This window comes from Lissotriton helveticus, chromosome 3_1 (assembly GCF_964261635.1).
Source record: "Lissotriton helveticus chromosome 3_1, aLisHel1.1, whole genome shotgun sequence".
Taxonomy (NCBI): Eukaryota; Metazoa; Chordata; class Amphibia; order Caudata; family Salamandridae; genus Lissotriton; species Lissotriton helveticus.
Window position 1 is genome coordinate 1926237079 of NC_136061.1, and position 27535 is coordinate 1926264613.

At 47.4% G+C, this 27535-nt stretch overlaps 1 protein-coding gene across 2 annotated transcripts in view; it reads left to right on the forward strand.

The window, feature by feature from the left end:
- The window catches only part of RASGRF1 (Ras protein specific guanine nucleotide releasing factor 1), a 686570-nt gene that overhangs the window by 273383 nt on the left and 385652 nt on the right, over nucleotides 1-27535 (forward strand). For both annotated transcript variants that reach the window (XM_078682942.1, XM_078682943.1), the window contains one exon: nucleotides 24536-24628. In XM_078682942.1, coding sequence (XP_078539068.1) covers nucleotides 24536-24628 — 93 coding nt within the window. The remainder of the gene's footprint in view (nucleotides 1-24535; nucleotides 24629-27535) is intronic.

A 27535-nucleotide genomic window follows, 5' to 3' on the forward strand; every position in this document is an offset into this window, starting at 1 on the left:
CCCCAGCCACCACACGGTCCTCCTGCGACGCTGTGACTCTGCCCCCTGTCGCCTTGCTCCTGTCTCGCGCTGAGTGAGTCCTCCCGGGCCTCTCCCTGGTAACCCTCTCCTTTGTTGCTCTGCTGGTGGGCCCAGTGCCCTAGTGCCCCTTCCCCCGTTTGCTCCGTGCCCCCTTCATTGTTGCCTGCTTCATTTCCTTGCTCTCCGCCGTAATTCTCACCCTCCTTGCCCCCTCCCCCGTTTCTGATTCTGTGCCCCCCCCATTTTGCATTGTGCCCCTTCACTGTTGCCTTGTGTTTGTTCTCCTTATATTGTACTGTATTGCATTGTTAATTCCGCCGTCTTGCCCTGTGCCCCCTTCCCCCCCTTTATTTACTTCAGTGTCCCCTTTCCCGCCGCTGCGTCCCTGTGTCCCCGCCCCCCGCTGTCCCATTCGCCACCCCGCTCCCGCCTCCCAGCTGCTCCTCCCTCCCACAACCCATCATATGGACGCCGCTGCGGGCGCGCCGCTGGTGCGCCAAAGGCAAGCCCGTCTGTGCCTGGCCCGCGCCCAGCGCCAGAACCCCTGGACCCCGCCGAAGCCAGACTACCCGACTGAGGTACGACTCCACCGCCCTCCACGCACTCAACACCGGACGACCGCCCGCCTGCTACTAAGCCTCCCCGAAACGCACCCACGGACCCTTCACCTGTCAAGCCTGCAAATTCACCTGCCTCTGAGCCTGTCCCCCCGCCAGACCAAGCAACACCTACAACCACCTCAAGTGCATCCTCCTCAACACACGCTCCGTCCACAAGCACGCCGTCGAACTCTGGGACCTCCTCGACTCAACAACACCAGACGTCGCCTTCCTCACGGAAACCTGGATGAACGCGTCCTCGGCCACAGACATCGCCATAGCCATCCCAGACGGCTACAAGATCACCCGGAAGGACCGCTTCAACCAAACCAGAGGAGGAATCGCCATCATCTACAAGAACACCATCAACGTCACGACCAACGCCGAAGACACAATCTCTGCCGCCGAACACCTACACTTCCAAATACACACCGACCCCAAGACCACCCTGAGAGGAACGCTCATCTACAGACCCCCAGGCCCGCGCACACAATTAAGCGAATCCATCACCGACTTCATCAGCCCGCACGCCCTAGCCTCACCAGAATACATGCTTCTAGGGGACCTGAACTTCCACCTAGAGAAAAACAACAACAACACCACCACCCTGCTCGACAACCTGGCCAACCTCGGACTCAAGCAACTGGTGGACACACCCACCCACCTTGCCGGCCACACACTCGACCCCATCTTCTCCGCCAGCAACCACGTCTCCTTCAGCCACTCCACTGAACTGCACTGGGCTGACCACAGATGCAGCCACTTCACCTTCAAAAAGAATACATCCCACCACTGCGCACAACAAATCCCCCGCAGATGCTGGAGCAAAATCACCACAGACCAGCTCCTCTCATCACTGAGCCAGAACCCGCCAGCCGACACCGCCGACCCCAACAACGCAGCCCACAACCTCGCACAATGGATAACCGACTGCGTCGACGACCTCGCTCCACTGAAGAACCCCCCAGGCAAGATCTGCAACAGGAAAAGATCATGGTTTACAGACGCCCTCAAAGAATCAAAGAAATCCTTCCGGACCCTCGAAAAAACCTGGCGCCACGATCGGACTTCAGAAAAGATGACAGCCCTCAAAAACGCCACCTGCAAACACCACCAGCTGATCCGCACCACCAAAAGAACATCGTTCAAAGAGCGACTAGACAAGAACACCTACAACAGCAAGGAAGTCTTCAGCATCGTGAAAGAGCTCTCCAACCAGAGCGCCAGCAACAACGACATCACACCGTCACAAGAACTCTGCAACTCCCTCACCACATTCTTCCACCGAAAGATCGCAGACATACACGACAGCTTCGGACCCCAGACCCCGCCCCCAGTCACAGAACCAACGCCCCCCACCACCACCCTCAGCGCCTGGACCCCCATCAGCACTGAAGACACCACCAACGTCATGAACTCCATCCACTCCGGCTCCCCTTCGGACCCGTGCCCCCATCATATCTTCAACAAAGCCGACACCATCATCGCACCCCATCTCCGGAACATCATAAACATCTTGTTCGCGTGAGCCGCCTTCCCCGAGAGCTGGAAGCACGCAGAAATCAACGCCCTTCTGAAGAAACCCACAGCGGACCCCAAAGACCTCAAGAACTTCTGCCCCATCTCTCTGCTCTCCTTCCCGGCCAAAGTCATCGAGAAGACGGTCAATAAACAGCTGACTGCTTTCCTTGAGACAAACAACTCGCTCGACCATCCCAGTCCGGATTCCGAGCCAACCACAGCACCGAGACTGCCCTCATCGCAGCCACCGACGACATCAGGACCCTAATGGACAACGGAGAAACTACCGCCCTCATCCTCCTGGACCTCTCGGCAGCCTTCGACACCGTATGCCATCGCACCCTAATAACCCGTCTCTTCAACACAGGGATCCAAGGAAAGGCCCTGGACTGGATCACCTCGTTCCTCTCCGACAGAACCCAGAGAGTCCACCTCCCTCCCTTCCGCTAAGAAGCCACTGAGATCATCTGCGGCGTATCCCAAGGCTCCTCGCTCAGCCCAACCCTCTTCAACATCTGCATGAGCCCCCTCCCCGCCATCGCACGCAAACACAGCATCAACATCATCTCCTACGCCGACGACACCCAGTTGATACTCTCCCTCACCAAAGACCCAGCCACCGCCAAAACCAACCTACAGGAAGAAATGAAAGACGTCGCAGAATGGATGAAGCTCAGCCACCTGAAGATGAACTCAGACAAGACGGAAGTCCTCATCCTAGGAACAATCCCCTTCCGCCTGGGACGACTCCTGGTGGCCCTAGGCACTGGGCTCCGCGCCGACACCCTCGGACCACGCCCGCAACCTGGGATTCATCCTGGACTCCTCCCTCACGATGACCAAGCAAGTCAACGCCAACTCGTCATCATGTTTCAACACCCTGCACATGCTCCGAAAGATCTTCCGGTGGATCCCCACCGAAACCAGAAAGACGGTCACTAAGGCCATCGTCACCAGCCGACTGGACTACGGAAACGCCCTATATGCAGGAACCACCTCCAAACTTCAGAAACGACTACAACGCATACAGAACGCCTCCGCACGACTCATCCTAGACATCCCTCGCCACAGCCACATATCCGCCCACCTGAGAAACCTGCACTGGCTCCCCGTCAACAAGAGGATCACATTCAGGCTCCTCACCCACGCACACAAAGCGCTCCACGACATGGGCCCCGAATACCTCAACAACCCCCTCTCGTTCCACACTCCCACCCGCCAACTCCGCTCCGCCAGCCTCGCCCTCGCCACCGTCCCACGGATTCGCAGAACCACCGCCGGAGGAAGATCGTTCTCCTACCTGGCAGCCAAGACATGGAACTCCCTCCCCGCACACCTACGAATGACCCAGGACCATCTCACCTTCAGGAAACACCTCAAGACCTGGCTCTTCGAGCAGTAGCGGCACCCCCCCCCCCTCTTCAGCGCCTTGAGACCCTCATGGGTGAGTAGCGTGCCGCTCTATAAATGTTTTGATTGATTGATTGCTGGTACCAGTCGGGACATGGAAAGGTCCGGAGTGGTTGACCCCTTCTGAGTATCACTGAGGGGGTCTTCCCGTCCCATAGGTGCTAATAATCTTCTGCCACTGTACTTCTCTAATTGGCTGGACATGGTGGGTGTTTAATGGTGTCTTCTGTGCATTAGTTTTCTTTTGTGCATGTGGTGGCCACAGGGGGTAACAGATGCTTCTGGCGTACAAGCACTGAGTGGGAGGAGTTGGGAGTCAGATGTTAATTTAGTTTTTCATGTTCTTAAAAGTTTTTCTTACAACTTGACATGGCGAATCAGAGTAAAACAGCACCACTCTAGCAATGACTACGTGGAGCACCCAGCTCATGTCGAGGGGTGCTGTATCTTGTTATGGAATTTAAATAGGCTCAATGACACATCCAAGCAGTGAGCAGTGCTACAATTCATTAAAAGGGGCACCCTCAATGTCCTTCTGCTGCAAGAGACGTATCTTTTTGTTATCAAATGTGTCTTCTTGTGATGATACGAGTATACTTGGATTCACCCTTCTGGCTTTACAAGTGAGTCTACTAGGGTTTGCTATTTTACTCTGGAAAGCCTTTCCTCTTATGGTCACCTCGATGTAGGCAATATACAACAGTGATTGGATGTTTGTCTGCATTTATGTTACACCCCATATGGCTCCCTCTCGCTAAGGCTCCAGAGGGAGTGGCAGTCATTGGAGTTAAAAACAATGCAACAATCGGCTGAGATGTAGACACTTCTCGACCACAGCGGTAGGATCGCAGAGAAACGCCCTCCTTTCTGTTTGGGACATTTTTCTGGGACTCTTTGACTTATGACGTTTTTGTCATATGAGTGAGACAGCACATACGTGTTTTTCAACATCACACTAGAAGTTGTCTCAGTAGGTTTATTTTTTCTGCCGGCCACTGGCTTGTTCTGAGGGCCCGGATCATGCAATCTCCCCCGAGACCTGTCTGGTCATTCACTTATAGAACTGTGATTGGGTTGCATTAGGAGCAGTGAACATGGTAGCTGGCGTCTCAGTATATGGTAGTTAGTTGACGGCGACTTCTCTGCTTATTTGCGGGAGGGGATTGCGTTGTAGTACTTTAGGTTGAATGCAGGTTCTGGCTTCTGAGGCTGCACCTTTCAGGACACCTTTAAGGCTATTATACAGAGTAGTGCAATGGCCTTTGTCTGCAACTGGAAGAGAGATAGGAACTAGTCTAAAGCGGTCCGAGATGAGGTCTGGAAACGACCTCTTCTCAGACCGCTTTAGACTAGTTCGGAACGACCATAAGCGATTCCTTTGCAGCATATGGGTATCAGTGCTTTACAGGGCTCTGTATAGATATATGACCTCCCTGCCAAGCACAGTTATTGCCTCTGCCATAGCCCAACCATCAGAGATACCCTTGGATCCATTCATATTGCCTTGAGAAAGTCCCAGGCCTACGCACCAAGAAGGGGAGAAACACCTTTTATTATTGTGTTATCATCCGAGCTACTTCATTATTGTGGAGGTCAAAATTCTTGCCATGGTTCTTGCCATCACTTCCTTGATTCACCCGGGCCAAAACTTCTTCATGCTCAGTTGAGGAAAACACACTGCATCAGACATGTACAGGTGGTTCTAGCATGTGCATATGATTTTACTGGTCATAGTGCATTGGTTCTGATGAACTTTGAAAAGGCCTTTGACTTCTTGAACTGGAGATTCTTCTTCCAGGATCTCCAAAAGCTGAACGTCAGTCCTTGCTGCCTGACCGGCACCAAAACCTTCTATAATTCATTTATTTAAGAGTCTTATATAGCGCTGGCCAGACCCGAAGGCATGAAAGTGCTTTACAACATTTATCATGATGCTAACGGACACACAGTGTTACAGTAAACAGCATTGTCTGGTGTCGAATCTGGTTAAGGCCTGGAGGGGATCATAGAAGCGGATCAAAGGACAAGCGATGTGGATGCCCTCTTGTTAAGGAGGCTAGTTTATCCACTGGACTAGATTCCTGTAGCAGAGGTACTCTGTCTCGCTGGGTGGTTGCTATCCAGTTGGTTGGGTTCAGTTGAGGAATAGGTCTTTGAGTGGTCTTTTGTAGTTTATGAACTGGTCCTGATATGGGCTGTGATGGAGTTCCAAATTTTAGAAGCATTTCCAGAGAAGGAGTGTGATGAGGTTTTGTGTTTGCGAGTTTTGGGAGGAATGACAAGTAGTGTGTTTGTGCCCCTGAGATTTCTCGTCTGGCCTGCCTTTTTGAGTTTGGATGCCAGGTAGCCAGGTTTGCGGTGTGAAGAGCTTTGTGAGTGAGACATGCAGTTCTGAAGTTGGAACGTGCTTCAATCGGGAGCCATTTTAGTTCTCTTAGAGAGGGAGAGATGTGGTCGTATTTCTTTACTCCGGTGACCATCCTAGTAGCTGCATTTAGCGTTGTTCAGAGGGGGCTAAGTTAGATTTTGCCATGCCTGTGAGGGTTGCATTCCTGTAGTCCAATCTGGACAGAACCAAAGATTGTGTGGCCTGTTTTAAGATCATTGGGAGGGATGAAGGTTCTGATTTTGTGGAGTAGTTTTAGGTTGTAGAATGCGTTCTTCACAGTGCTCGTTATATGTTTGCTCATGTTCAATCGTGGGTCCAGAGTGATTCCCAGGGATTTTACAGAGTCAGGCAGGGTAAGATTGCAGTTAAGAGCATCAATGGATTTAAGCCATTCTGTGACTTGGGGGGTCTGCTCATTATTGTGTATGAGAAGGATTTTTGTCTTATCTTGTTTGAGTTTTAGGTGGTTTTGTGATAGCCAGTGCTGGACTTCTCACAGAGTGTCATTTAGTCTCTGTATGTCTCCAATTGAGGATGTTTCTACTTTCTAGGTAGATCTGGGTATCGGCCTCATATGGGTGGAAGGGGATGTTTGCTTTTTTAAGAAAGGCGGTGAGGGGCTCCATGTATATGTTGAACAGTGAGGGGCAGAGACCTGGCCCTTATGGGACACCCCGAATTATAGGGAGAATGTCAGAAGTGGAACTGTTAATTTTTATTTGTTGAGAGCGGTTTAGTAGGAAGGAGGTGAACCATTGTTATGTTATGTTAACAGTTTTGTAAAGCGCACAGCTGCCCCAGCGAAGGGGCGTCCCGGCGCTGGCAATGAAGAGGGCACAGACAGCAAATACCAGACTGAACAGTAGCGATAGAACCTATAACCGACTATAACGAAGGGGAAAGAAAGGTCTTGATAGCCTTCCTAAAAACAAGTAGGCAGTCAATAGCACGAATATGTGCGGGCAGGGAATTCCAAAGCTTGGGCGCGAGGTAGCCAAAAGAACGTCCACCCGCCCGGGAAAGCCTAACTCTAGGCACAACCGCCAGATGTTGCTCGGCAGAGCGGAGTGGACGAGATGGAACGTAGAGGTTAAGCATGTTGCCCAACAGGGTAGGGCTCGAGGATTTCAAGATCTTAAAAGATAGACAAAGGGTCTTAAAGTGAATACGCTTCTCAACGGTAAGCCAATGCAGTCTCCGGATAGTGCTAGTGGCAGAGCAAAAACGCGGAAGACCCACCAGAGCTCTGGCCGCCGCATTTTGAACACGCTGCATTCTGAGTATTTCCGCCTTATTTGCACCCAGAAGAAGGGAGCTCGCATAATCCAGGCGAGATAGAATAGTAGCCTGAACGATCAGTTGTCGTATTGGTGGATCAAAGTATTTCAAAATGGGTCGAAGGCCTCGCAGAATGCCAAAGCACATGGCGGCGAGTTGCTTTGTATGAGCTTGAAAAGAGAGAGACAAGTCCATCAGGACTCCGAGATTTTTTACCACTCTCTTGGGCATTGGTATCGCCCCCAGGGCAGTAGGCCACCACTGCTCGTTCCACAATTTGGCGTTTTTCCCCACCAACAGAATCTCCATTTTTCTAGCATTTAATTGCAGGCAGTTGGCCGCCATCCATTCTGCTACCGCAGTCATACCTTCTTTAAATCTAGAAGCAGAAGGGGAAGAACCTTCAGCCAGGGTGATAACAAGCTGTGTGTCGTCAGCGTAGGAGACTGTAGTAAGGTCCCATTGCTTGGCGACCGCAGACAGAGGCTGGACGTAAAGATTGAAGAGCGATGGGCTCAAGGCCGAACCCTGGGGAACCCCCTGATCGAGTGGATCTGGGAGGAAAAAGGGGGAACAGAAACTCAAAAAGACCTATTGGCCAAGAAGGAACGTAACCATTCCAGGGCCAGGCCCCCTATCCCTGCCTCCTCAAGCTTCTGAAGTAGTATACCGTGGGATACCGTGTCAAAGGCGGCGCTGAGGTCTAACAAGAACAGTGCCGCACTTTGACCAGCATCCATGATAGACCGCAGGTACTCAGTTGTGGCCAGAAGGGCCGTTTCCGTGCTATGGCCCGGACGGAACTGAAGAACCGGGTTTTGTAACCCAGCGGCGCCAGGGACAGGCCCAAAGTCTTCGGGTTCTCCTGTCTTGGCAAACAGAGACACGGAATACTTCTAGGTGGCGTCAGAGATCAAATTTATTAGCTGCAGCTAGTAACAGTAATCTCAGCAATACAACACGGTGTACAACTCAAGAAACTGTTCAAATTCATAGAGCAAGACAATATTCTCATTATAAATGTACACCCACTGCGCAAAATTCTGACCAATAGGTCACATTTTCTAACTGAGTATCACATTAACAAAAACCCAATTTACAGTAACCCAACCCAAAAGTTAATTATTAGGACTGTCCCAAATTCAATTTCCACAAGCCGGACAAACCCATAATTGAAAAGCACTACCCATGTAATGAAATGTCGTAAGGAAAGAAACAAGATGTTGATTAGGATAAGATATGTACAAAGAAACTAAAAGTTAACGAGGTCCTGAACATTGATTGGAGAGTGGAGAAGCGTGGCTCAGTGGTTAGAGGCGGCAGACCCGGAAGCTGAGATCGGCCGTGGACCAGTGTTCGATTCCCCGCCTCGGCGGGTCTCGGGCTCAAAAAAAAAAAATTCCACGGACTCGACAATTCTCGCTCCGGTGCCTACTCGACTCACAGGGTCACACTCTGCGACTCTGGGCAATAGCTTGCTTAATCTCCACTACGGCCCCTCGTGGCGGGATGCCTGGCTTTCACCTTGTGGATACCCTGCCGGGGTATCTCACAGGGGAATACCAGGACGGGTTCCCTAAGCAAGCGCCTTGATACCTTCGGGTGATACGTGCGCTATATAAGTCGCAATACAATACATTGGCAATCTCAGACAACGATCAGCCAGAGAAATTGGCTTCGTGAAGGGTCAGTTTCAGGTGAAGAGGTCAGCGTCCTGCAGTTCACTCACAAGTCAGAAAAGGGCCTGTTTAATGCATACATGAACAATGAGGCCCATGCAACTTTGTTCGTTCGGTTACCTCCACGGCCTACGTGAGGGCAACACAAAATGGTATTATGAACAACGCAAACAAAATGGAGTCCGGTCCCGAAAACCACGGAACCTCAGAACCCATTCTGAGAGGGATCCAGAAGGTTATTGGAATTCACAAACTGAGTTAGCACGTTGTTAACATGTGCCTCTGCGATTTTGGCTACCCAAGGAAGGAGGGAGATAGGTCTGAAATTCTCTGGTTTGGTGGAATTCAGTGCAGTTTTTTTCAGGATAGGGGAGACCCATGCCTGTTTCCAGGAGGCCGGAACAGTCCTAGTTGAGAAGGAAGAGTTGATTATTCTGCGGAGCGGATCCATAAAAATGGAAAGGGATTCCATAAAGTGCGATGGCTGCAAAGGGTCCAAAGGGGAACCAGTTTTGATTTTGCCGCTCAGCCGAATAAATTCCTCCTCTGAAAGGCATGGAATTGTTGCCAGGGAGACATTGGACCCCCCACTAGACCTCACAAGGATGGGGAAGGTGGAGGGATTAGGAAAGGATTGATAAATGGTGCGAACAAACAACAAAGAAGGTCGCTAACTCATCGTAGTGATGCGTAGATGATATAATAGGTGTATCCGCTTTCCTAGTCCTAAGGTCTTTAAGGATTTTAAAAATGCATTTAGCTGGATTGGGCTAGACCTGATCTCATTTGCATAATAGGCCACACGAGCTTTACAGATCGATCTGTGATAGAGTTTGATTTTCGCCAGATAGCACAGTTTCTTCTCAGGCTCATAATCTTTCCTCCTGTCTCATTCTGCATGTTTACATGCTTTCCTTAAAGCAGTTAGGGAATCATTATACCAGGGGCTAGTAGTAGAAGTTCGCCCCTTAACCCATTTAGCGGGGATTAAGGTGTCTAGACCCTTCTTAATCCAGTCACAGAACGAACCGTAGTCTAGGTTGTTGTCTAGTGGGTTGGTATTGAGGAAATTATGGAAGTCTTCCAGCTTCAATTTATGCCAGGGGCGCTTAAAAACCGACTTTGAGGTCCCTGAGCTGGGGGGCTCTAAGAGCGGGGCAGACCATTTAAGCAAAGAGTGGTCGGTCCATCCCATAGGAATAGGTAACTCCATTTTTAGGGATTGCAGATTGGAAAATAAGGAGTCTAGCAAGTGCCCAGCAAAATGCGTGGGTCCAGAGACTAATTGGTCCAGCTGTAATGCAGCTAGGTCTGCGAGAAAACTACAGGTGGCATTGTCCTGAGTTAGATCCAGGTGTAGATTTAAATCCCCACAAATGCTAAAATTGGCTGAGCCCGTAACAAGCACGCTGACTACATCTAAGAGCGCCTCTTTGAACTTAGCGGCCGGACCTGGAGGGCGATATATGAGAAGGCCAGATAGAGTAAACTGAAGGCTCACAGAAACCCTGAAGCGAGCAGCTTCACATCCTACAATAGTTTCTTTATTAAGTAAGCAGGAATAGTGAGATTTAAAAACAACAGCTAGGCCACCTCCCCTGTGGTCCCTATTGATCGTACAGATGGAATACCCTAAGGGTAGAGCTAAGTTTGGTTCCGCTACCATCTCATCTTTAAGCCAAGTTTCGCACATAAAGAATATGTCAGGGTATTCCTCTGTGATTAACTCCAATATTTCAGCGTGATGTTTGACCAATGATCTTACATTAAGCTGGAGTATTTTCAACTGAGCCTGAGATTTATTCAGCTGAACACATGCTGGGAGGACAGGGGCCGGGATAGAGAAATTGCTGCAAACAGGACATACCCATTGTTCTCTCCCAAGGTTAGATGGAAAGACCTTACAGGTAACGGACCCGGGGTTGAATGCCAGGAGTTCTTCCCTACCATAATGAATTGGGTTGGACAGGTTCTGACCAGATGTCCTGGCAAGAGGCGAGGTACAGGCACGGACGGGCGCAGACGGGCTTGCCTTAGGCGCGCCACCGGCGCGCCTGCTGCGCGCGTCCGCTGTGCGTCGTCCAACACATCGGGTTATGGAGGGTAAAAGTGGTAGAACGACTAGACCGCTCACCCTTTCGCCGGAAGTGGATAATTGCCAGAACAAGGGACAGGAAGAATCTCCCTCCACAACAAACGAGCTAAGCTCGGGGTGGAACGGGGAGAGTGAGTCAATTGCGCAGCAGAGTAAAAACAGTAAGTTATTGAAGTTAAGAACACACACAGCGCAGGCATCCAATTCGTACCCCCTGTGATTGCAGTTAAGGCATTAAAAAGCCTGAGGCATAGCAGTGCAGGCACACAAATCGTACCCCCTATAGTTGGACCGCTGCGCGTCGTTCAACACCTGCGTTATGAAGGGTGAAAGCGGTAGAACCACTAGACCGCTCACCCTTCCGCCGGAAGTTGATAATTGCCAGAACAAGCGACAGGAAGAATCTTCCTCCACAACAAACGAGCTAAGCTCGGGGTGGAACGGGGAGAGTGAGTCAATTGCGCAGCAGAGTAAAAACAGTAAGTTATTGAAGTTAAAAACACACACAGCGCAGGCATCCAATTCGTACCCCCTGTGATTGCAGTTAAGGCGTTAAAAAGTCTGAGGCATAGCAGTGCAGGCACACAAATCGTACCCCCTATAGCAGAGACCTGTCCCCGGGTTATAGGGAGAATGTCAGAAGTGGAATTGTTCATTTTTATTTGTTGAGAGCGGTTTAGTAGGAAGGAGGTGAACCCTTGTAGGACCACCTTGTCCGCTGCAATTCTTTATCGGAGTGCGTTTATGAGAAATTTGTGTTCAACTATGTCAAAGGCTGCCTATAGGTCAAGTAGTATGAGTAGGCAGCATCGGTCTACATCAAGTGATTTGTATACATCATCTATCAGGATCGCTGTCTCGGTGCTGCACCCTTTTCTGAAGCCTGATTGGTGAACGTCCAGAAGGTTGTTGTTGTCAATGTGTTGGTTGAGTGGGAGGAGAACACATCTTTCAAGTATTTTGGCTAAGAAGTGGATGTTGGAGACAGGCCTGAAGTTCTTGGGGTTATTTGGGTCCATTCCCGTTCTGTTTAGAAATGGCGTGACTTGGCCGATTTTAAGACAGCCTTGCATGACTACGGCTCTCAGGAAGCTATTTATAATCTTGGCCCAAAAAGGGGCTAGGACATGGTTCAGCTTTTTTGCCAGGTGAACAGGAATAGGGTCAGCTATGTGGGAGCAGGGTTTGGACATGTTAATCATTTCAGTGATGTATGCTTCTGAGATGGGATTGAATGTCTTCCATTACCTGGGGAGTCGTTTCCTTAATTACTGGAGGGCGGACTTTAGTTGGATGACAGAGACTGGTCGTTGAGAGAGCGCTCAGTCTTGGTGATTTTATCATCAAAGAAATTGGCGAAATTGTCACATAGGCTTGCGCGGTTATTATGGGTGGCTTGGATGTTTGTTGTTTAATGATAATGAAGAGCTCTTTGGGACTTTTTTTGCATTGTCTAATGCGCTGCGAAGAAGGTAGCTTTTTCATTCCTAATGTGTTTTTTGTATTTCCTGCGTTCTGTTTTGAGCTGGTTAAGGTGGGTTACAGATGGATATTCTGCCAAAGTCTTTCAGCAGCTCTCAGTTGTCTTCTTTCAGAGTTTAGGTATATGTTGTACCATAATCTCGACGGGGTGTTCCTGACTCTTTTTTGTTTCAAAGGGGCTACTTGGTCTAGTATGGTTGTCATCACTGTATTTAAGTGTTTAGTGAGTTTGATTGTGGAGAGGTTATTTGCAGTGGGAGGAATTGGTCTCCTCATCCTTTCTTCCAGGTCGGCAAGGGGAATAGTCTTAAACTTCTCTCTCGCCCACTGAAGGGATTCCTGTGTAAGGGGTAAGTGAGGAATCGTTTGGTTAATGTGAAAAAGAATGATGTGGTGGTCTGACCAGTCGGCAGGAAGGTTATGGTCGATAGTAACTGTATCTTCATGTGCTATAATGACGTCAAGGATTGAAACTCTGTTATGAGATTGTTCTTTGAAGTGCTGGATAAGATTATTATTGAGTAGAAGTTCATTTAAGGATTGGATAAGAGTATTGTTCTCATCATTCCAATGAAGGTTGGAGTCACCTAGTATTATGTTGTTGGAGTTCAAGAGTGAGCAGTGTGTTATCAGGTCGGATAGGTGTTCTCTGAAGGTGAGTGTGTTGCCTGGCGGATGGTAGAGGAGATTACATTATAATTTTTTGTTGTCTTTCGTTGTTATGTTGGAGGTTAGATATTCAAATGTGTCCGTTTCAGTTATGGTAATGCTGTTCTTGTGGATGATTGAAACACCCCCACCACAATGGTTCTTTCTGTCTTTCTTGATGATTGAGAACCATGGGGCACTAGCATGTCAATGATTGGGTAGGAGGATTCATTCAACTAAGTTTCTGTGATGAACGTGATATCAATGTCATGGTTCAGGATGGTTTCTGCTAGTTCTGTTGCGTGTTTAGTTGCAGATCTGCCATTTATAAGCATGCAGTTGGTCGTTCCCTTGTTGTTGAGATACTTGAAGGGAGGTGCCGTGGGAATATTGATGTGGTTAGCTGGTGGCCTCATCATTCTTGGTGGGATGCAGCCTCTCCCAAATCCAGTGATTACCTGGATCATGGAGCTGGGGTTGTCATTAGTTGATGATGAGTCGTACGAATTGGCAAGATCTGTCACCTCCCTCAGGGACATTGCGGCACTTGTTCTTTTTGGTCTGTGAGGCTGGTTTATAAAAGGAGTCGAGTTCCAGCAGTGCGGCGGTGTCTTGGGAAGACTTGGGTGTTGCTTATTGGTGCCGGTGGGTGGAAAGTGTAAGCATTGGACAGGTTCTGGATGTGTGGTTAGGTTCAATAAGATTTTGTTTTTCTAATTTCTAATTGACTTTCCATCAGAGAAAGTCTCTGAGTCATATTTAGTGAGGAGGGGTTATGGGTGTTTAATTTCAAGTTGTCCTGTGTGGGGCAGTCCAGAGATGGAGAGTGTCTATCAGTGAGAGTGTGGTTCACGGTGTCATTGGTAACTATATTTTCATTATGGGTATCGTGGACATGTGGTGTGAGCACTCTTGTCTTGTTTCAGACAGCAGATTGTTGAGTGCTGATGGTAGGTGAAAGTCGGGTGAATTTGTTAGTGGGCCGCCCTCACGAGCAGCCTGTGGGAAAGAAGATCGTGGTGAGGGAAGGGTGGAGGGGGTGTCACGAGGGGGTTGGGGAGTCGCAGTAGTGACGTTCCTCAGAATTGGTCTAGATAAGATGTTTTTAGTGTGCGAGTGAGGGGTATTGGTAGAGGTAGAGAGAGTGGTGGCGGAGGGGATAAATTTGAAGTTGTTGTTGTGAGTTGTAAGATTGTTTTGTGTGGTCATAGGGAATAGCGATTCAAATGACTATAGGTTGGCGTTGTTGACTTGAATCAAGACTATTCTGTTTCTGTAGATGGTAGCAGAGGTGTTGCCAGTGAAAGAAGGAGGGTTTGAGTTCGAGATTGTCAGTTTGCAATTGTGAGGGGTGCTGGTTGTTTTGAATATAAGAAGGTAGGTCCTAAGTATAGTGTTCAATTTCGCAGTTCGTTGGGTGTGGAAAATTAGATCCATTTTTTGTTGGCCTTTAGAGGAATTGTAGTATATATCAGCAAAGAGTGTTTCAGGGAGTTCTTTAATCAGACTATGTTAAAAGTTTTTTTTCACCTTTGGTGAGAGATTAAGGGGGATGATGATGGAGAAAGAGTTTGGGTCATGGGGTTTCATACACTTCTGCATTGAGGGGCGGAGGGATGTTGTGGGGCAGGCAGCATCTTGCCTCAGTGAGTACACTGATGTTGTTTACGCGTAGATAGGCGGATTTCAAGCCGGGGGTCTACCCTGGATATAGGTATAGGCAGGGGCAGAGCAAGGAAGTGCTGGAGGCGGCCTGGAATCAGCCCAGTCCTTAATGAGAGCTTAACGAGTGTTTATTAATTATTTCATTATTTTATTTTATGAAACTTCCTTTAGAATATGCCTACATAGATGGAGAGAGACTGGTTTTGTATGATTAGGTAGTGAGGTTGGAGAGTTGGTTTCCTTAGTCTTTTCCAGTGCAGCGAGGGTAGAATAAGTCCTTTGTTACATTCCACGGTATTTTGTTTCCCTCTTGGTGAGAGTCCTCTTTTTGTTTCTCAGACTGGATTGTAAGAGTATAATTAATCCTTTGTTAGTTTCCATAGTATCCTCAACCTAGGTCATGAGAGGGGTTTTCTTCCCCCTGGTTCCCTTTGAAATAGCGCTTGTCTGGCGCCCATAGATTAAGATTGCGGCGCCTTTCCGGCCAAGGACCGTGGAGTGCTCCGGCTTCTGCCGGGGGGAGTCACCAGTGCCTCCGTGGCACCCTGAGGGCAGCTGAAGAATCCCCGCAAACCCCGGCGATGCAGCAGACCCGGTCCCACAGCACAGCCGGTCTGGTGTGGCACAGAGGGCCAGCAACCACTGTCCACAGATATACAGCCAACTTCCTTGCACTCTGGGCCAGCGAGTGCCGTGACTTATAAAAACCTATGGGCCAGGACCTGGGTTTCATGGCCCATTGCATGCATTCCCAATAGAGAGGGGTGCCAGGCAGCGATGCCCTCTTTCTCCTCTGCTACTTTCCCTTGCCATAGAACCATTTGAGGCCAGGATTAGGGGCGACAACTTCGACAAGGCTTTCAGTAGTTTCCTGACATTGAAGACAGTGAACGTGTATGCAGATAATAGGTTCCCTTTCCTGCTCTCCTCATGACATCTCCATTGACCTTGAGGTTTGCTAGAAGCTCAATATTGCTCCTGTGTGGGAAGAATTGTGGAGTGACAATGTGGATGAAACGTGCTTCCAAATGTCGTTATGGAAAGAGTATCTTTAATCAATATTTTCGCACTTCCTACAACTCTCTACATCCCACAGAATTACACTTATGATATTCCCGCTCATTTCTAAAAACAGAATACAGGATAGCTCCCAAATATTTTTTTTGAAGGGCAAACTACTGTAGAGTGCATTCCATAATTGCACCCAGTCAGTGTACAGTTGTGAAGATGGGCAGTGCAGATGTGCACATTGTCCTGGCCAACCCAAATAATTAGTGTGAAAGACTGGATGATCTTGCCCTCTGCCTCATGCTTGATTTATTTCAGGGGCCTGACCTGTTAGGATTTCTCAATGGCTTTCCAAAACCCATTAAATTTCCAGCATTACATTAAGCTGTGGATCATGAATGATTTTATAGTCAATATTAACTCGCCATGCTCAGTTGCTCTTTCGATTTCTTTTCCGAGCACCATTAGTGGGAGTAGAAGTAGATGGTCGAATGGCATAGATCTGGTGTGATGATTCAGTGATGATTCAGTGATGCTTCAGTTAAAAAAATCATTTTTTTGCATACAGGGACACGTAATTCAAAAAAGTCTGAGATCAGTGTTGACCACTCAGAATTAAATTTGCTTTGATGCGTCAAATGCATCTGTGAGTGATAACAGCACAAAACAAAGTGCATGGAGAGATGTTGGTGAAATTGGCTTACATGTCCCAGTGAAACTGTATAGTGTGCTGATGCTTGCTGGGAAGAGCATATACTTGGTGCGATGTAGGTGGAACTGTATTTGCAGTTAAAACAAATGCAAGTCAAACAGAATCAAGGTTTCATCTTTGATGTCCATATTCTCAGCACCATCATGTGGCACAGGTGGCGTAAACGACTTAGAAGGGGAGGCCCAAGGCTGCTCCTGTAAGTCAGTAAAACAAGACCTCTAATTACCGGCTATTAAACTCCTTGGGAAAGGAATCGAATCAGGTACATTAGGCAAACAAACATATGCTCGCACAATGCAAGAAGAATACATTAGAAAATTGTACGCAGCTGGGGTAAAAAACGTAGACACTTTCATGTCATCAGTGAAGTCAGGCAAAAATGTAAGTGGCACTATAATATACTGAAAGAGATGGTGTACTCAGGACGGGACACGCATCACAGGACACAGGTTAAAGCGGAAGCAGTTGTATCATTGGGCAGATTTGGCACTAAGGGGGCCTCTGCAGGTTGATTTCACACAAAATAGTTCCACATTGCACCAGGTTTCAAATTAAGTGAGCTAACTGAAGCGATCTGTTGCCATTTGCAAAAATCGTTTAGAAGTATACAAGTCACAGGTAGTGTTGGAAACCGGTGACTGCACATTTTATGCGCTAGATCTACTGTAAGCAAGAGTTAGGGGTTAAGGTTACGCCATGCTTGTCAATAAGGTAACACACAGCTTTCCCAGTGTTCCATCTGATTCTCCTGCATGTAAAGCAAGAAAAGAGGAAATATTGTCACCAGTGGGTAATTAGATCCGGATTAAGAGTGTGCTGATACTGGGGTACTACATGGCATACTGGAAATAGTGGCCCGGCCCCCATCCACTACCAGACATCTAGATGGCATGATATTGACACAGGCCTCCTGCAATGAGCAGCCACCAGCAGGGAGTTGGTATGGAGAGACCCCACTCCTGGTCAGCTATTGCGTCAGGTCAATATAGAAAAGTAGGCTTTGGAGTTACTAACGCAGACTGCGCTAATGCTCGTCAATCTTGCTCCATGTGAAGGGGCAGTTTACCCCGCAGTTTGTAGACTGCTGAGTAGGTGCAAAACTTGGGAACTACAATCCTGCATGAGTCACCACACCACATGCATGCAGTTGGTAGTGCATGGTCATGACCCAACTTGCCGTTCTGCCAGTATGGCATTTTCCCAGTGGGCCTCCTGCAGCGAGGTTCTGATCTGGACATTTTACCTGAGTTGATTTCAGTTTCAAGTCTTGCCCTGGGCGTGGCCTCGCCCTGGGTCAGCAGTTAAGTCTGCCTGATGGAGGGAAGCAAGTGTGTGAGGGTTACTGTTTATCAATTATGCAGAACAGGAAGTAGCCATTCGCGTATTAATAAACAGTCAGGACAAGACCACTATTAAAGCTTCCGGCAAACGGCTATTTTTCAGAATTTTCTTGATGGTGGGGTGGCTCTGTGCTGTACAAACGTGAGGGTGGAAGGATTTCAAAAACAAAGGGTTATACACCAAAAAAGCCTTTGCTCCATTTTAATTGGGCCTGATTACTGTGTTACGTTGAATGCAAGGTGCTTGATATGAGTTTATTCAAGATCCATCTGGTGCATCTGCCGTAGTCCTTTCCCTCGCTCTTTTTTTAGGAGGGTACATGGTAAAGCAGCCGTTCACAAACGCAATCCATTGTTAACCCAGACCCCAGTTTTAGGCTAAGGCTGGCACAGTTAGCCTTGTTTATCTTAGTGTATTACCTGCTGAGAAGATTTCTCTACTACAGTCCTTTCTAGGCCCAGGTGGATAATGCGGAGTTCAGCTATGCTGAGGTCAGCTAAGTGACCAAAAACTCTGCAGAACTACGTGGAGTTCCACAAGCGGCGGAGAGCATAATGTCACGCCATTCGCACTGATTTCTAGTGCTGGGTGTTTGTCCCGTGCTGGAAAATCAGCGGGAACTGCACCATGTGCAGTGCACGAGGGAGCTGCTTCTTTCTGCTGCTCGAGTAGATGTTCTACTCAAGTGGCACCTTCTTCAACACGAACGGAAGGTTTCTCAATGCAAACAGCCGAGACCATTCGTGACCGCCCTCATTGAGAAATCTCGCTGAGAGGTGGTCTAGTGTTGGATTTTCCTCACTCGCATTCATCAACTTGATGTAGCATGCATAACTTAGTGTGCTCCTTGGAGTTCTCTGCCCTTCTTACGACAAACTTAATAGTGCTATATGTTTCCGACTAATGCATATAGGCATGGTCTCATGTCTACAAATGGCACAAGATTGATGAAGCTGGCCTGTGGCTCAGATGTAAGAGTCTCTGTTTCTACCACCCACCACAACTATGGAAGGAAGCAGGAGGCCGGAGCAGGACCTCAGCTTAGTTACTCCTTATGATGTAAAAAAAAGTCTGATTAGAAAGATTGCTTGCAACTCTGCCTCTTTTTCAGCATCTCTAACAACTTGCTGCTGCCACACACACGTCTGTTTTATGGTAACTAAAGCTAGGTAGGGTGAGCAGCTTTGGGATTTGATCAAAGGGAGTAGAATTTCAAAATGATCTTCCTACATACATTGAACCAGTCTACACAACGAGCACGTGGTGAAGAAGTGAATCCTCTGTGTTGAAGCCTTGAGCACAGCTACTGTCTGAGTGTACTGCCATCCTCATCTTATGGCCGTAGAAGGTGCTTATATGATACTAATGATTATCACTATCATTGGTCTTTCTGAATAATTGCATATTATGACTATTGAACCTTGTACTCTACATGAGGATGAGAGCACACTCTGGTCGTAGGCTAGTTCAGTCTTTGGTTCGACGTCAGTTTGTTCTGTCGGTGATTCATAGTCTACTTTCGGTGCAACGATCACTGCTCTGAGTGTGCTTTGTGCGTGATGGTTTAAGTGCTGCAGGCAGAGGTAAGTGTGCTATGGTCAATTTGGCTATTTGTAAAAAGGTCATCATGTTTTGTATGACAGTTCTTTTGTGATGATCAGCGTGCTCTACAGGCAAGGGATTGGTGAGCTATGCGCAGGGGTCAGTGGAGTCAGTGAGTGGATGTCAGTGTGGCATGGTCAGTATGTTCTGTGGGTGAAAGTCAAGGCACATTGCGTACAATGGTCAATGACTTCTGTGTGCTATGGCCACAGTGCTCTGTGTATTGATGGCCAGAATGCTTGTGGATAATGTCCAGTCCGCTTTGTGTGCAGTGGCCTGTAGACTTCGCCTCAGATGCCCAGTGTTCTGTGTGCAGCGGCCTGTGCTCTCTCGGTGTGATCACCAGCGCTGCCTGTATGGATTGGCCAGTGCCCTCAGTGTGTGACGTCCAGTGCGCGCTTTGTTAGATAGTCAGTGTCAAACCACTTTTGACCGGGGGTGACTTTACAGCGCAGGCAGAGGCTACTGCCACGGTGGTTGGGGTTGTTACTGCTCTGGTGTCTTTGGGTTCGTGCTACTATGGCGCTGAAAACTGGGCCACGTACATGCACTCTTTTTATCATGCACTCTTTTTATGATTGACTGTCAGGGTAGTGAGGGTGAGCAATCAAAACCTTTTTATGGAGGTAGTGAGGAGGGCTGTGACTCTGAATTCAAATAGTCTTAGTAAAAATAGAAGTACTCTAATACACAGCAAAATGAAATACTACACAGAGTAATTAAGGATTCAGCTATAGGGTTCTACAACGGCATCTATGGGGCTGCAGCCTAGTAGGACAATTCTCACACAATCAGCATTGGTCTAGCGCAGCTCCTATGCTGCCCATGATATCTATAGCATCCTTTTAGAGATGAATAACTGTGGTAAGAATCAGACTCAGGGGCAGGCTCACTATTCAACTATCATGTTTGGTAGCCTTTCAGTTAGTTTGTTCAGATGTTTATCAAAAGAGGGCAAAATGGCAATAAAGAATCCTACCCTAACCTTCAGCCTTATCTTTTTGATTTCAAGATAGTCTGTCAGTGTGTTTCATGTCAGACCTGTGTTACCTCTTTGCTGGGACATGCTTCAATGTTGAAACTGGTGGTGTGCTGTTTGTGGTCATACAATGACCACAAACAGCCGAATCATGAGCCGAGCCCGGCCTCTTAGATCTTTCGCCTGACAATGAACAGCACGGCAGGCGTTGGCAACAGTCGTCCATCTTTGGCAGTAGCGACCTCCATGCCATTAGGGGGTCCTCTTCTAGAGCTGTGTTGTCGGGTGTTGCAGGTCACAGAACATTGAGGCAAGAGCAGAGTGGTGCCAGACTACAGGCTGTCAAATATGGCGTGTCAATGCTCCATGCAGTTTGCCACATGAGCCCCGCAGGGAGGCTGCATGACCCCTCACAGCTCAAGCTGACACTGGTTACATTCACAGCACAAGTCGGCTCTTCTTGATGGTACACACAACGAGAACACAGCTGGGCTTCTCCTTCTGGGCAGTCTCTCTGCGTGTAGGGCCAGGCACTCTCCTTCCCTGTCCAGGCAGGCATGTGGGCTTCTTGTCTCTAGGCAGACCCACAGCTTCTCCTGCAAGTTATACTGCCTTCAAGTGATGTCCCCTGAGCTCTGAGGGACTGGCTGTCAGACAGATGCCAGCCCTGGATCCACAGCATGATCTTCAAGTTCTCTGTGGAGCACTCCCTTCCTTGGTCAAGAAGAACTTGAAAATGGAATTAGGTAGGATGGCTTCCAAATTAGAACTCACTTTCCAGACAGGTGATGTTGATCCACTGTCTAAAGCCCTTGATCTGGGTTGTGGTGGCTCTCTTTCAAATTTCACTTTCTGTCTATAGAGCAGACTCAACCTTTGTGAACGTTCATGGCACTCACTGCAGGAACTGCCCACTCCAAGAAGGAGGATCAAAACACGGGCACAGTGAAGTGTGAAGACTGTGGTGCGCCTTCCTGAAGTAGAAATCAGGATTAGGCAACAGGGCAGTCCCTGCCTAGGCAATTTCTCATCTGTAACATTGGAGTCTGCTTATTCACCCCCTACTATCAATCAAATGGCAGTGCTCAGGAAGGAGTGATCAGCAGGTTGCCCTGTCTCCATCCAACCACGCCTCACTGTCTGAGGCTCCTCGCTTCAGCTCTAGGAATGCATGCAATACACACCCACTGTCTGGGGAAGCTATATTCCGTTATTGGTATCCATTTGGAAGGCGTCCCTTTTATGCTCAAGATCATGACAATAGAAGACACACCAGTATACGGATAATGACCGAATTCATAGACATTCAGAAGAACTTTGTGCACATATCATAACGCGACAATTAACTGAGCACAGTGTCCCTTTGTTTTGGTAACAGCGGGCATAGAATATCCTCTTTAGTACCTTTCGTAATCTGTTCATTCTTCAACTGGAAGAACATAAAGAGAAGTCCCTCAATAACTACTATTGCGGGGATAAATAATACAGAATTCCTGAAGTAGGCATACGCCGAAACGCGTTGAATGGGATTTCGGTTCTGTATTAAATGAATGGTTTTATATAATTTTGTAATCTGTTTGCACTATTGTATTATTGATTTATATAATCACATTTGTATGTAAAATCACTTATTTCCGTGGTTGTAAAAAGGAAAAAAAAGATAAAAAGATGAAATAATAACTTACTACAACATTGTCAAAAAAATAAAATAGAAGAATATATCATGAATACATATGGTGTTAATTAGTTCACTGGTACAACGTCTAATTTCTTCCCTGTTAAATATGCACAAAACCCGGTGCCATATGCTCATTTTTTCCTAAAGTATAGTGCAGACTCAACCTTTGTGAACGTTCATGGCACTAACAGCAGGTAGTGCCCGCTCCAAGAAGGAGGATCAAAAACACGGGCACAGTGAAGTGTGAAGACTGTGGTGCCCCTTCCTGAAGTAGAAATCAGGATTAGGCAACAGGGCAGTCCCTGCCTAGGCAATTTCTCATCTGTAACATTGGAGTCTGCTGATTCACCCCCTACTATCAATCAAATGGCAGTGCTCAGGAAGGAGTGATCAGCAGTTTGCCCTGTCTCCATCCAACCACGCCTCACTGTCTGAGGCTCCTCGCTTCAGCTCTAGGAATGCATGCAATACACACCCACTGTCTGGGGAAGCTATATTCCGTCTTCTGTTTTTGAGCCATGTCAAAGCAGGGGCTATCGAAAATAGATCCTGCTGGCCCCAGCAATCCTACTCTCACCACAACATGGAGTCTTACTACCATCCATAGATTACGCACATGCACTTGATACATACACAGGGATTTCAGCGCAAGTATCTGGGTGTTACATCTAAGCCAAACTTTACACAAGTGGGCTGGTGGGCACTTATCTTTGCCTGAACCAGAGAAAAGACCTCTTCACTATCATCAACCTACAAAAATGTGTATGCTGCCAGCAATGCTTCATGTCATCAACCCAGGGCATGGACAGTAGTCCTTTCTCAGTATGGAGTGCATGATTAGTGTGCCCCTCCAGGTCACGGAGCAGGTTCTGGACCTAGGAATCACCATGGGCAGGCTGAGGCCTCTGCGGAAACCTATTTTATTATGTCAGAAAGCTGGGGTGCTGCTCCATATGGGGCTGGGCTATGGGGATGTGGTAGACTAAAACAGCTCCAAGTAAAAGAAAACAATTTCCTTTGGTGCCTGTTGATTTTAGGATAAGGAAACCCATTGTATTGCGATATGGGCATGTCTACTATAGCAGCCTAGACTGCCTTGAAGCCTACACTATACTAGATGTTCATGCATAGAAATCCGTGAGCATCAATGTATTTAAAATCAATCCACGAAATGGTTCAAAACTCGGGTGGGGAGTGATAGAAACTGTCTTTATCATGATACTAATCTTTTAACACAGTTATAGCTAGATCATTGCTGAAAGGATTCATCCCAAATTGCCCCAGGCTCAATTAAATGTGTCAAGAAGCAGTATTGGTCTTATAGCAAAGGAGATCTTGAAACTAAGACACAAAAAGAAGGCCAGGCAGCAAGATATCTCACCCACAAGTTGATTGCCAGATTTGAGAAATATTTACATGGGTTAGATCCAGACCTGAAACGTTCCCTACGTTTAAGATTTGGATTGGGGACTTTCCCTACTAAGGTGTATCTAGCCCGGTATGAAGGAAATCCAAAGGTGAGCATTTAGTGTGACTTCCTGTTAGTTGGCAAAGATACTGTGATGCACGTTTTGTTGTTTTACACTAATTTTACCCATGAACATAGATGGTGGTTCCTCCCATGATTTAGGCTAAAGGGTACCTGGCTGGCAGAGGAAGCCATGGTACTCTGTTTTAAGGCAGATGACACCTCAATCGTTATCTCAGTTTCTGCCTATGTATGGTAAGTGTGGCTAAAAAGTAGATCTCGGGAGGTATCGCACCCTACAGAGGCATAGGGCCAATCATCGTATTTGCTTGCTGAGTATGCTTGTGTATTACTATTTGTTAGGACTCTGATCATATAGTATAAGCACATGGGTGTCTTCAAAATTGGATGTAATTTGTGATCGTTTTATTCCCTCTGTAGTGTCCTTAGATGATTGTTAGAATATGTTTCAAACAATGTCCAGAGTTGGGATTTTATGTATATTTCAATCTTGGTATACTGTAATAAACGTGTTTTATATTGCAAGGCTTTATGCTGACGGCAATACATAAATGTTTTCAAAGCATGTCAGCTGAGCCAACAGAAAAAAGTCAGGATAGCAGTTTCACATGCAGTCATGTCACTCAAGGCAGGGGTGCATCTCCAGGTACCATGCCTGGGGCACTCCTGTTTCAGGAGGCGGTGTGCTCTGAGTGTGATGGTCTGTTTGTGATGCCATCGCTCTGTGTGTGGTTGTCCTTGCACTTCTGGTTCATTGTTCTGTGCTCTCTTGGTGGTCTGTGTGTGATGGTCAGCGCGTTCTGTGTGCAATGGCCAGTGTGCTGTGTGAAAGTGCATGCAATGTGTGGTGAACAGAGCTCTCTGCGTGTGTTGTGCATGATATTGCGTTTTGTGTGTGATGATGTAAGACCCCGGCTCACGCGCTCCCTCTTTTTACAGATTGCTTCTTTACTGAAGGACAACGAGCGCATACAGTCCACCCAGACTCTCTCGCCCAGTGATGACGACAGCGACATCAAGAAAATCAAGAAGGTACCAGCATGTTCACGCCCAAATGTATTACTGGGGATCCCAGGAATCATCATGCACACGCAATTATTTCCTCATGCACTCAAAATATACTCACATGTATGTCACACTCATGAAAGTCCATTGCTGGTGCTTGTGCCCCATGTATCTGCTAAATTTCATTGGACATGCTAATTATATAAGCATTTATAGTGTCATATATGTAAACCGTTTTCCCTCGTATACAGCGTGTTTTTATAGGATTATTGCACTCAAATCCTACACCTTCTCACCTACATCAAACTGGGGTACATATTACACACCTTCACACATGTTTAGGGCACCTGTACAAAATCATTGCACACGTATTTCACTCCTACATGCAAATAGTATATCACCTATGCACATGATCCTTGCTCATGTCACATCTGCCTATCATCATCACCTGTGACCACATAACTCACAAGCACATATAATGAATGATGGAGAATTGAAACCTCGCTGTGCTCCAACTTGCAAAAGCTGTGTGAAATCTAGAGCTGATAACTCATTTGCTTGGTTTATCCACTCTCTCTTTCTCTCACTGTTTCTCTCTCTGTTTTCTCTTTTTCTCTCATTCTTTCTCTTGAATTTTCCTTCTCTCTCTCTCACAATCTATATCTCCATATCTCTCTTTCTCTCGCTCTTTAGCTCCATTGGCATCTCTTGTTGCAACTCTTGGAGAGAGAGTTTGCCTCATGTTTTGGAATCCTGCGCCCTCTGCAGTTTATATTGACAGTGCATTATCCTATAAATGTTAACTTGCTCTCAGAATGAGCTGAGAAAATAGACCGCGATCTGTCGAGAGGCTACTATGATGGACAGAGAACTCTCCAGGGCCTAGCAGAGGGACAGAGCACTGTCAACAGCATGTCAGGCTTTGCAGAGAATTGTCCAGGGCATAGTAGTCTGGGCACTGTACTATCCAGGGTCTGATTAGGTGGATAAGTGCTGCCCATTAAAACAACCAAATGTGATGGGTGGAAAGCTTGCAAAAGTCTATGCCACTGAAAGTTGCTTACGGTCACACTTTAGTCCATAGTTTTTTCCCTACTTCACCCCTCCAGAAGGTGAAGAACCATATGCAAATTAGTCTTGGTCTTGCTTCAATAGGAACCATCTTGTGAGGAAAAGCCAGGCCACATGCCTTCTGAATGAGCATACAATCAACCTGAGACCAGGTTCAGCCTTGGCAGGGTTCAGTCTTGTTGGGCTTCATCAATGAGGTGCACCTTCAACCCTGTGGCACAGCAATCATGGGATGAAAATCTGGGTATACTTGTTTTTGATTTTGTTTTTCTAAGCTTTCCTGGGCATGGCACAGTTGCCCATGGCTTAGCAGAGTTGTAAAGGGGGCGGGGTGGGCATGGTGCCACTGAGGACCACCAGTGTTAGAAGATTGACAGGGAACGCCGGAAGCAGGAAACGTTTTTCCTTGGTGGAGAAGGACACTTGGGTTAAGAATAACAGGACAAAGCGCGGTGGTGCAATAGGTTATAACATCGGGTCTACTGAATGCGGTTGGCAATGATCTGGGTTCAGCCGACCGCTTATATCAGAAACGAGCAAAGACCTGAGTAAGTGCTGTTTGGCAATATCACAGATGATGATTCTAGGAGGCAAACCCCAAGAGCAGAGGTAGTGACCTGCAAAAGCACGACGATGGGGTAAATCAACAGTATGAATCAGGGGTCCTGCAAAGCACATGAAGCGAGACATAAGTGTTTTGAGTTGCAAGAAGAAATGGTAGATAAACACGGTCTGGCTTTTTTACCCTCATAATATAGGGTTAGAATTGTAACCCTAAGGTGACAAAATAGCATCTCCTTTAGAAAGAGCATCTGCCTCCTTTGGAGAATGAATGAACCCGAACAATGCCAGATTCACCCCGATTGGACCAAATGATCCCTTCATAGTTTCAGATTGAACACCCCGCGGGCAGAATGCATTTGTTTAAACTAGACTGGCTTGTCTCAACTCAAGAAGGAAGTCCAACCCCTTATCAGGCAGGCCCCACTGTGTTCGTCCCATGGAAAGGCATGCAGAACATTCCCTTTTCTGGCCATCCCCTCTTTTGCTGGTGATATTCCACTAATAATTCACAGGTTAGAAAGGGGTAATCGCTGGGTTAAAGACAGTGGGATTTTGAAGATGACTGTCTCCATCCGTTGTTCTCCACCAATAATCGTTCCAAAGCACGCTTTGCTTCAGAAAGCATGTGGCTGTCTTTACATTTCCACAGAGCAATTTGAGGTATATTTGCATTGTAATTATTATGTTTAGACTGCATGGAAGTGTGCATTAAATGTATAAAACCAGTGTCTGATTTCCTTATTACAGACGAGTTGTAAATACTTCTCACCTGTAATAAGACAATTATATGACTACTCTACTGTAATCAGGTATTTGAATTGCCAGAGCCAGCAGGGGGTGTGAAAGGCGCATCCCTGAGCAGACTATCCTCTGCCATTGAAACCGTGAAAGGGATGGGCAGCTTATCAGGTACCTTTCTTCTGACCATTAGCCACCTGAAAACTTGGCCTTGAGGAGACTTTTATAATGCAATGCCTGTTTATTGCAAAGGGGGGTTCTTTTCTGGGACACGAGCAGGCAGCCGCCTGCTTGTTACCACACATCCTAACTGATACTAGGGCCCTCATTCATGGGATTTTGGCACAGGGCAGCAAAACAAGGCACCTTGCTGCACAGCCTACACCAAAGCGAAAAGGCAGGAATGCACTGTATTTATGCAGTACGGTGCATTCCTGCCCTTTCTCCCTGCGATGGCGCCGTTTCCGCAGCCTAGCGCCAACATAGCCACCTTTGCACTAAGGTGCAAGGGTGCCTTCGATGCATGCTGGATTGTTTTTGTGAGGCGTTTCCCTCTGTATG